General features: G+C 41.0%; 1 protein-coding gene across 1 annotated transcript in view; it reads right to left on the reverse strand.

The window, feature by feature from the left end:
• LOC108570458 (dipeptidase 1-like) overlaps positions 1–11023 on the reverse strand; it is a 188151-nt gene extending 177128 nt beyond the window's left edge. Inside the window, exon 1 of the mRNA XM_017932321.1 lies at positions 10645–11023. Coding sequence (XP_017787810.1) covers positions 10645–10650 — 6 coding nt within the window. The 5' untranslated portion in view covers positions 10651–11023. The remainder of the gene's footprint in view (positions 1–10644) is intronic.
• Positions 11024–11663: the final 640 nt, after the last annotated feature.

Here is an 11663-nt window from a genome sequence, read left to right on the forward strand (position 1 = left end):
TTGTCTGGCGTGACAGTGAACGTGTTAATAAGTAATTGTTGTTCAAATTATGTCGTGTTTTATGTCGTTTTCATCAGAAAAATCTCATCAATATGTTAAGAAAAATTTCGGGATAAAAAAACGTAAAATTAAAAAAGTTGATATTTAAATCGCTTGGTTGCCTCGACTCACTTTTCATGCTTATCTTTTATTCGCTGTCCTTGTCTACATTCGGTACGGACTCGACTCTACGAGTGTCAGGTTTAGCTTCCTTGCGGTCCGACACTTGTGGAGAATATACTGTATATCTGTTTCCCGTGATGTTGCAGGGTCTCGTTACGAGATAAACCGTTTACCAGAGGACTAGTTAATTTTCAATGCTACTATCGACGATAAAACCATAACGTTTCAAGTGTCAAAAAATAAAATTTTTCAGGAAAAAACGAAAAACGGAGATACTTAACTATCATATGCAATCATTATTCAGGAGGATGACATACACTACCGGCCAAAAGTTTGGAACCTCCTCCCACTTTTCATCAATATTAAATCTGCTGCTAAGTTTTTATAGATTTGAAGTTTATCTCAATTCTACATTTATCAATTTATCTCATATCGATTGATTCGAATGATAAAAAATTCTCAAAGTCGCTGTCTTTTTTCTGGGAATATTTGTGCAAATTGCAATGCTTGGTGATTCCAAACTTTCGGCCGGTAGTGTATATGTATAATACAAATAAAATGTGGAGCATTTATTAATACAAAATAATTTTCAAAGGCGTGAAAAGTTCATGTGAAAAATAACGAAACGTCAAACTGTTATTATTTTTTCTTTCTGAAATTCTTACTTACAACATCGTTGTATTATCTTACTTCTTGAAAATTTGGCATCTACACCGTCGTGGTATTTAACCCTTCAATTATCTTTCACAATAAAGTCGAACTAAATTGCCCTTTAAATTTATTTTCTTCGAAAGGCAACGCTGATTTCATAAAAAAAAAAAATGGTTGCAATCTAATAAAAAATTTGCGAAGAACTGTATATACACTTTGAGTAGATCACAGCGAACGGATCAGTAGGTGAAATTTAACAAGAGACTTGGACAAGTATCGAGTAAATCCACGTTTGTTCAATCCCTTTAAATTCAGCCTTTAACGTGTCGCGGATACGTTCGTCGCGTTCTTCTTCATTTCTTCCACGTTCCATGGCGATAACTACACGGAAGTTCGGGGTCACGTTGAACTTTTCAATCGGATCTGATTGCCATGAATTTAAATGTTGCCTGTTCCGCACGGCCCCGTTGCAACGCGACGATATTCCGAAAAGTTTTCGCGCGTTCGAGCGTTCCAGCCGGTTACAGGATGCTTACCAACCTCGAGAAGAGCTCGCCCTCTCTTATAATCCTTTTCCCTCTATTCTTCTCTCGTTCTCTTCCACCAACCCCCATACTCTCGTCCATCTTCGTGCCGTAGAAACTTTTTCATCGATTAGCATGATTGCATTAAACATGCAAATCCAGCAGAAGTGATCGTCCCTGTCCCGTAGCATGAGGGATAACTCTTCTTTCGATAACTCGATCGCCTTTCCGTGAAATAACCACGTCGTCGTGTGTTCCGTCGGAATTATCGAGGATCTACAGGCAATCGCTGGTTATCGGCTCGTGTTCCAATATTAAAAATGCCTCTGACAGCCTTTAACCCCCTCGCTGTGGCAAATTTCAGTGTGCGGCGGACGGTGAACTGTCCGATCGCGGTCGTAAAGTCTTCTGTTTCGGAATTTTTGAAAAACTTTCAACGTGAAATACATTTTTTATTTTTTGAAAAATTTTTAAATTGAAATGTGAAATTTGTCCTTTTGAAAATTAGGGTGAAAATGTGGCGAAAAGCTTCTGCAGCACAGCGAGAGGAGATTTTCAAAGCGTCTATAGGCGCCAAAGGCACAGTGTGAGAAAATTTTCCAAGTGAAAGAGTTAATTTCAGACGACACTTGACTAACTTCATTTCCCGGAATTTATCATTCTTTTACATGGACTGGATCCAAGTTACAAGTACAACAGAAGACAAAAGAAAACATTGAAACGTTCCCAATAATTCTGAGCGAATATAGGCAAGATGGCAAATTAGAAAATATACTTCGATACAACAAACCCTGAGTTAAATTCAAAATTGGCCCCGAACGAGTATACCTTTTCTCTCGATCAATTTTTGCATTATTATTTATAGCTTCCATTAGGAAGCGTCGAAATCGCAGTTATTCGAGCCTCGGCGGTTCCAAAAGCGCCATTAGAAATTATAGCTAAAAACGAGAGTTTATTCGCGATCTCTGAGCACCAATTTCGCAAGCGTCCTCTTTAATGTAGACAAACACCGCATTGCACCATTACTGTTTTAATAAACATCGAGATTTCGAAACGTTTCTCCGGAAACGATAATCTTCAACGTGGACGTCAAGAATATTGATTACTACGCAGGCCAATGAACAAACGTTACTCGACAACGTGTTCTAACATTACTAAATAACAATATACAACGTTCACGTTGCTGTACTCGATATCGTTGCACGTATTTGAATATATAAAATAAACAGAGCCAGAGAGAAAGAGGAGATTACACCGGTTATTTTCGACAATAGGATAATTTTTACTTAACAACCCCTCTCTGTATTCGTTTCGTCAATGTTTGTAGAAGAATTTCGATTCATTTTTCCATTGGGCGGAACCGCGTTTTGGTTGTGTTCCCCGAGACAGACTGGCGCGAATGCAGCAACGTATAATTTCCGTCGACCCAGTTAACTGAAAATGTAAGAGGATTATGAAAACACGGCTGCCGCGTGAATTTCGACCACTATTTTCGCGGCAGTCACAGCTCCCGGGAAAATGTATTAACGAATCGTTTGATTGTAGTCCCGATTGCTACGTCACAGGGAACGTTCACGAGGTTAATTGCGAAAATATCGCAGATGAAGGAGGTCGGGAAATTTGGAAAAAACATCCTGCTTTTCCACGTTCTGTTTTACTTTTTAGGGTGAAATCGAAGTGGAGCTGTGTTTCGGTGAATTTTCAATTGATAACTTTGAAAACTTTTACTGTATTTTAAGAAATTTAATCGGAGATAGATATACACTACCGGCCAAAACTTTGGAATCACTGTGCATTGCAAGTTACACAAAAATTCGCAGAAAAGAGTCAGCAGCTTTAAGAATTTTTTTCACGAATTTTGTATCGTTCAAATCAATCGATATGAGATAAATTGCTATTTATCTCCGCAATATCAATATCAAGTCTATGAAAAATTGGTGGCAGATTCAGTACTGATGAAAATTGGGAGGTGATTCGAAACTTTTGGCCGGTAGTGTATCTTACGATAAAATCGAGCTACATTAAACTGCAATGAAATTTCTTCAAATATAGTAAACATTTTTAAATTATCAATTCAATAAGGAAATAATTATTATTCTCGAAATAATCATTTCTGTGGATCTGTAATTTTTAGAGTTCTGTTTGGAAATGCATGCTTAGGGATCCGAAATATTTCTTAAGATTTCTCTTAATCAGAGATTTAAGGAGCCAGTAGGATGACAGTCAAATGTAAAGAAGAATATCTTATGTTTTAAAATATATTACTGTTTTATCACGTCTTCGATCGAGCACGTAAACTTTCTCGTTGAAGGATATGGTTATATGTGTTCAATCAAGACGCGAGTGTACTTTAAAAAGGTATTTTATTATTACTAACTGCGCGTGACTTAATGGTAGTGTCGCTAACGATCCTTACTAGACTCCCACAGCAGACTGGCCCTCGTTGCTTCGCCGGGCCACCAGCTAGCTTCTCTAGCGTAATTGTTCATTTTGGTCAGATTGTAAATACTTTCCTCAATAAAAAAGAAAAAAAAGAAAAGATATAGAATATTAAAGACGAAAATGGTATCGTCACAATTATCGAAGGAAGAAACTAATTTTTATTAGAATAGGTCCTAACTTCTCGTCTTTGGATTAACGAAACCATTTTCAACAGAGCTCGCTTAACTCGAAAACGACAATATCGAAACGATACGAATGCACGCTCGCAAAACTCCTCGAAGCGCATCTTGAAACGATCGTTCCTCGAGACTCGTTATTCTCGGTCGTTTTAAATATCAACGAACGTCTGAAAAGTTGCAAGTCACAGCGGCGAACGAATTCCCCAACTATTACAATAAAAATGCAAATGTCGGTGGCGCGGCGTTATTTATAACACGAGAGCATTAACGTATTCCGTCGAATCTGCGCTTGGAAATTCAAATTTCCAACGATTCCACGTATCATTAGTGGCGTTTTTCTCTTTTTTCACTGATGTACGACTGCGCCGAATTCTAACTGACGAAAAAAAAAATCACCTCTAACGATCGTCTCGCGGGAATTATTTCCCCTGTACCGTCGAAAAACGAAACATTTCGACCCACGATATTTCGGGGATTTTTCTACAATTCCTCAGTTTACCCCCATTCTTTTCTATGGAAAAGTCACCGTTGAAAAATATCCAAATGTTATTTCGAAAACCGAAAACGTGACCGTCTCTGTTTAGCAAGAATTTATACGTCCCGTTCGATCGATTCAAGATGTCCCGTGTTCTCTACAACATTGAATCGGTTCGACCCAATGGAAAGCACGGATACTGATCAACGGGGACATGGATAATTAGAAATGGGCATCATTAATTATCGCTGTGATTGATTGTCGCTGGTGGCCTCGATGCGAGCCTCGATGCGAACGCGGGACCGAACAAGAACCGGAAATCGAGTTCTGTCGCGAAGGGAAACGCGAAATTTGTGTGACACGTCCGACGAAATTTATTGTAACGTCGATTACGTTCGAGCAGGGTGTAAAATTTCACGGTCTACCGTCTGTCGTAAATGTTGCGATCGAGAGACGAGCAGAGGAACGAGCTTGCCACGGAGGAATGTTCCAAAAAATCTTCATCTTTCTCATCCGTGAAATCTTGCCGCGGTGGGATAGATAGAATTAAAAAGCAAATCGATTAATCGAACGGTAATTAACGTAAGAAGATTACAACGCTGCAATCTACACGATCGATGAAATAAACATTTGCACCCGCATCGATACTCGGCCATTAACAGCTACAGCTGGGAAATAGCAGCCCGATGTACGTATTAATAATTCTAGAATTAGAATTTCATCAGCGGAGTCTGCCAAGCGATAAATTCCAACAGTTGATTTTGTATCGCGTAAATAATCGACGAATTACCCTTTAGCGATGGGAAATAATAGCGTGATTTGTCCATTTAAATCGGGAGCTCTTGTTGGAAGAAACCAGAAATGAATTTCAATTGTAAACACAGATTCGAATTCACCACGTGAAGTTCTTTAAAAGTTCATTTTTCCAAATTTGTTATTTTCAACTTTTACGTATACTTTTTAAAAATTCATCCTCGCTTTTCGGTTTTACTATTCCGAGAGGGATATCGCGAATGTGTGCGCCTGAAGCAAATTGCAATTTTCAGTAGTCTAATATTCAGAGCGTTGTAATTCCAAATTTCGAATTGATACCATTTCGAAGTAACGATAATATTCACAAAAGTGTCAATTATTGTTAACCCTTTCGCGACTAGCGCCGGTTATATCCGGCATCCACTAAATGATTCACACTGGCTAAAGCCCGGTATACAAGGCCTCAACAACATTTCCTTCATCCGATACACCCTTAAGCCCTCTGCTGTTCCAACGAAATCCTCTAAGATTTGAAAAAACGTGAGACACTCTTAATGCGTATAGTGTCACTAACGGCACGACGACCCGTTCGTTAGTGGCGTACCAATGGCTAGTTCCGCCGTCGCGAAAGGGTTAATATATCAGGTCTACCGGAAAGTTCTGTCCGATGTCATCTCAAGATCCAAAGAACAGTCATTCCACAGAAATGGAAATGGAAGAGGTGAATAGTAACGATGGAAAGTTCAGTAAATATTAACAAATGTATCGAAAATGTACTATTTTCTTTCATTTGAAAAACGGAGAGAACTCTCCGGTACACCTGACACACACGAATTTTTCCGTGCATAAACATTCCGTGCCCACAGACAACGTCTGTCGCCATTAAACAGAACCGTTTTCACGGTGACCCGCTTGTCGTGTCCTCAACACGAACCACGCGACCGATCTTAAAATACAGAACAAAGCCTCAACAACATTCCCTTTATCCGATACACCCTCAAGTCCTCTGCTGTTCGACCCGTTTGTTAGTGGCGTACCGATGGCTAGTTCCGCCGTCGCGAAAGGGTTAATATATCAGGTCTACCGGAAAGTTCTGTCCGATGTCATCTCAAGATCCAAAGAACAGTCATTCCACAGAAATGGAAATGGAAGAGGTGAATAGTAACGATGGAAAGTTCAGTAAATATTAACAAATGTATCGAAAATGTACTATTTTCTTTCATTTGAAAAACGGAGAGAACTCTCCGGTACACCTGACACACACGAATTTTTCCGTGCATAAACATTCCGTGCCCACAGACAACGTCTGTCGCCATTAAACAGAACCGTTTTCACGGTGACCCGCTTGTCGTGTCCTCAACACGAACCACGCGACCGATCAGCCCCACCGTTGACTTGCATCGCTTCTATCTACCTGCCAATAAAGGTTCGCGAAAGAGGCCTTTTTCTAGGAAAGGCGTTGATTGGCCCTTTTTCCGCATTAGCAGCTACAAAAAGATGTATAAAGGTAACTTTCGCAAGCCCGAAACCAGAACATGTACGGAGATATTAAAAAAACCGAACAACGTAGTTTAACCTAAAACTAAACAACCAATAGGGAAACATCCATCGTGATATCTTCCAACCGAGAAATAAGATCACGGTAACAAACACCGCTGTTACGAAAGAATACCAGCACGTGTGCTCCAGTATCGACATGCAGATCAAAGGAAAACCAGGAGTGAGACAGTGAGAGCCTAGCCTAGCCTCGCTATATTTTCAAGGGAGCCGTATACGAGGATATTTACGGTTCGCTCGCAGCCGAAATGACTTGTAAGAGAGCCTGCGCTGCGTGTTCGCCTCGTTTTGCAAATGAGAAGTAACACACGGTCGTCGTCGTAAGAATTTCTCTCGGCCGTGTCTCCTTCAAGGTTCACGGCCAACAACCCTTATCATTCCCTACCTCCCTCTTATCCTCCCATCTTCTCGCAATAGTTGGAGGGAAAACGCGGTCAAACAGTTTCACTGTCTAGGGTTCCAAAGGGTTCGGTTAATTAAGCCCGCGGAAAAGTTTCGAGCGAAGGGAAATAGTCGATCGAGATATTCCCAGACGCAAACTACGCAATCTATCAATTAACGTCTTGCCCTTCCCGGAAGCGAGATGATTGTTAATCGAATTTCCCGCGAGTTTCGTCGGTAAACGAAACTTGGAAAGAACTTGTTTCGAAGCGGGTGCTCTCTCTCTGCTCGACCGTCCGAAACTTCGTCCTCGTGCCTCGAGTTGGAGGAAAAGGACTCGGGGGCGCGCGAGCTTCCCTCCACGGTTTTGTCTATCGGCGAAATTCTGTAAAGGATAAGCTGAAGTACGTTCCACTGCCTTCTATAATAGTTTGTACAGGGTGTGATTGTGATAGAATTGGGAAGGACGACGAAACTTTCTCTACCTTGCAATTTTCACCCCGAGATGTTTTAGAAATTTATCGAAATATCGAGACTTTCACGGGGGATACTGTAATTTAATCAACGCCCTTTTAACGTCATTTCAGGTATTTCGGGCGAATTTGGAAGATAACAGGAGGGAGAATCGGGGTGTTTAACCCTTATGTCAATAACCAGAATTGTCGTCTACTTTATCGTCCAATTTCAGTAGCTTTCTGATAAGAAAATTCTAAACTTGAGGCAAACACGGATAGGAAATGTGCCAAATAACGATCTGGCCGGATATTTTCATGGAAGATCAAATATTTTAAGTGAGAATTATGCAAAAGGGTGCCCGGTTATTGACATCAGGGTTAAACAGATTCTAAAGAATATATTATAATACCCAGTTCACAGGACACGGCTAGATAAGTACCATTAACTACCCTGTCCCAATCAAGCATACAAACAATGCTCCACGCTGACATCCATTAAGTCCAGATTCGCAATTAATTAAGCGCACAAACGCGAAGCTCTGATGCTTCACGAACGATCCTCTTCCCTTCTGTCATAATAATAAGAACTGTAACGCGATGAAAGTTTCAACTGAAATTTACAAACTCTCCGGGCAGAATCTCGGTTTCTTTCTCTTATCGTTTATCTCGCCGGTTACTTCGTTATCTCAAGGCTGACAGTGGGAAAAAGTTCTCGCGAGCTTATCCGCCGACTCGCGAAATTAGCGAGACGCGGTTTGCGACCTGTCGTTCGATCGATCGTACAGTGTTAAATCGATAACAAGGATTAATTGCAGCATGCTCGCGCAACGATTCCCCTCGACGGAGACAATAAACCCCTGGCAGCCCTTCACGAAAATCGTGACTACGTGAAAATTAGGAGAACCGTCTCCCTCGAGCCTCGATACCCCTCAATTGATTCCTGTATTTTCCTTGGGAAAACACCAATTAAGCGTCTGCTACCTCATTATAGATTTAATCGATCCGACAAGATTTCATTTACCTTGCAAATACGCACACGGAACTCGATTCTTCGTCTTGAATCTTATTTAAGGAGAGAACGCGGTTTCCGTGCAAGTTCAAGGCTAAGTTGCGCGACGGTTTGGAACTTGAAGCTTGTTGAGACGAGAGGCATTTAAGCGTACGGTTTTTAATTTATTATTTTCGTTGTTTAATTATTTAATATGAAATAATGTTAGTTGATATTTAATTCCGGACTTGAGTCCGGATGACGCGGAAATACGTAATTGGTTAAAGTCGTAGTAAGTCACATTTCCGAAAATTTGGGCCTAAATAAGTGCTTTAAAATTTGATGCTGTGGAATTTATTTCATCATTTTTAATAACATTCTCTGTTTCTCAGAATAAAGAAATTGTGACTTACGCCACCTATGACTTTAACCTCCTCGGCCAAAAGTTTGGAATATTAAAAGTTTCTAATTGTTTGCAGATTTGAAATTGGCGCTGCTGAGATCAATAGTAATGTACCTAATTTCGGATAATTTAAACGGTAAAAAGTTGGTTAAAAAGTTTTTAAAATTGCCAATTATTTTCTGAAAATTTTTCGTGCAGGTAACTTGCATTGCATAGGCATCCCAAACTTTTGGCCAATAGTGTATGTATTTGAAAATAAATTTATAAACCCTATAAATAATTCCATTTCTCTGCAGAAATGCCACGAAAGATGTTTCACGAATTAAAACAATTGTATATACGTTTTACGAAAAAGTAATTCACCACTTTCATCGAAATTTCTCTTTGAAAAATATTAATTAGTTAAAAAGTTACGAATGAAATCACCCGGTACCCATGTCAGACGCGGCTTCAAACGCTCCGTCGCCATTGTGTTAATGTAATACGCAATTATGACTGTCGAAAGCGAGGAAGAGGAATCTTTTTTATCAATAGAAAGTCTGTAAATGGTAACGCTGCAGACGGACGAAACGATAGAATTTATGGGTTCATTTGTCTGGAACGCGTTACAACGATAAATGGCACGTCGGGATTACATAACAAACTTCGCACAAACAAACAGCCAATGCTAGTGATACTACGAGATTATATCATGAAAGTGTTTTGAACATGTTCTTGTTGAAAGTTTACACAGTATTTCATGTTACAATGAAATGCATTCCCGTTAAATGTTTCCTATCTTTCATTTCATTTGTTGAGTCGCTTTATTCCGGCTTGTGTATATATAAACGTTAAACCTGTGCGTTCCTACTGATTGACAATTTTTTTTTACGAAACACGAAGGCAGACGTAAAAATAGGTGTTCAAGACGCTCAGTTTATGACGTTGATATAATAAATTAATTTCCGAGGTTCTAAGGATTTCTTAACTCGCGAATGTTTATCGAGATTCCACAACTCTCGGGCTCAAGACTGTTTACACTCGCTGCACGAAACCGTACAAAAAAGGAAACATGAGAACCTCGTTTCCGAGAACTCGACTGAGCCGTACTTTCTAAGAAAACCTAAGAATTCCTGTACTATTTAATAACAACACACTTTGGAAGATATTACGACCGTTACGATTAAAACCGAGCGGTGAATAACCTAGAAACCCGATGAGACACTAGAAACTCGAAAACTTTCCTTCTTCGAGCGTGATGCAACAAAAACGAAAGGTAGAGAAAAAAACAAACAGCATAAATTGATGGTCGAACTAACACGCAGGTAGGACGGGCATAGCTTAAAAACACGTCCTACCGCGGTAGAGGGAGAGTTTAATCCCGACAGCAGTCACGTGAAAATAATTACACCCCAAAGCTGCGTGGCTCGTTCGGCGGGCAATAAATCAGCGCGCGCAACGGGTGGGCTTAAGCGGTAACGCACAGGGCAAACGCGGTAATAGAGAAAATTCGTGCTGGCATTTCGACGACCTTTCGCGCACAACGCGATTCCGTCTTCCTGTATTTACATTACGCTCGACTGGGAAATGCTTTTTATGACACCGCGATACGGCCGTTATACCGTTAGAGAATTTTAGGTTAAAACCTCGAGTCGCGTAAAAAACAGAGACACAGAGTGTATAAGTGGTACTCACCCTCATGGTCGTAGCCTCACATGGTTCCCCCGATGCCGAAAAACACCGTCAATCACCATCAACAGCAGTCGCGTGTCTGTCACCCATTTGCCATGCCAAAACGACGATTCGTCACCTCGAGGAAGTCTTGCAGAACGTTTGACACACTAATTGGGACGAGCCTTCTCCTTGTTGTGCTGTCCAAGACTTCGTTACACTTTCACACTGTCGTCCGTCGAAACTTTTTCCGTTACGTCGAATTCTACCGAAATTTCTAATCGAAGTTTGTCACTATCGACGTTAATTGCGACGAAAAACTGGTAGGTATTTTTGCAGATCGAACGATATTACGGGTTTAACTCGCGTATACGGTAGGAGACACGGGAAACGTGGTCGCGATATCTCGATAGAGAAAATAGCACGAGCCGGGCGAGATGCGAGGTCGTGGCCCGGCAGCCGGCGACTGGCTGCTGCTCGAAAGCTCGCAAGCTCGAACCAGTCGGCCTGGCTAGGCGCAAGCTCCCTACTCGGCCTCCGAAACCCCTCCATATGAAGCTCCCGATGCCCCTGAATTTCTTCGGCGTGTCACCGCGAAAAATGCTGCACGCTTCGTACTCTAACCTCTATTGCCACTAGGCCGCGTTTACAATGTGTTTTTTTTGTGTTGAACACAGCCCGAGCGTTTCGCTCTTTGTCGTCTCACGCTACTACAGGGCCGGGGATTAACGTACACGTTTAACGCGCACTGGCTCTTTGAGCATGTTACTCTTTTGCTCATAGCAAATGCTGCTTAATTGAAACACGTTCGCGCACGTATGGAAGATTTATGGAGATGCTTTGATACGGTGACGCTGGGTTTGAAAAGTACGGCCGATGCGAGCGCCATCTGTCTTTCCTTTTCTTTTCGTGTAGCTTCAAATGTATTAGAAAAGTTCTGCGCGAATACATGTGCGTGTGTGTGTGTGTATGTTTGTAAAGAATATGCTTGGAGAGTTAGGAAACGAGACAAAGGAAGAAAGATGTATTGTTTGAAGGCTATG

Source organism: Habropoda laboriosa, unplaced genomic scaffold (assembly GCF_001263275.1).
Source record: "Habropoda laboriosa isolate 0110345459 unplaced genomic scaffold, ASM126327v1 scaffold84, whole genome shotgun sequence".
NCBI classification, from domain to species: Eukaryota; Metazoa; Arthropoda; class Insecta; order Hymenoptera; family Apidae; genus Habropoda; species Habropoda laboriosa.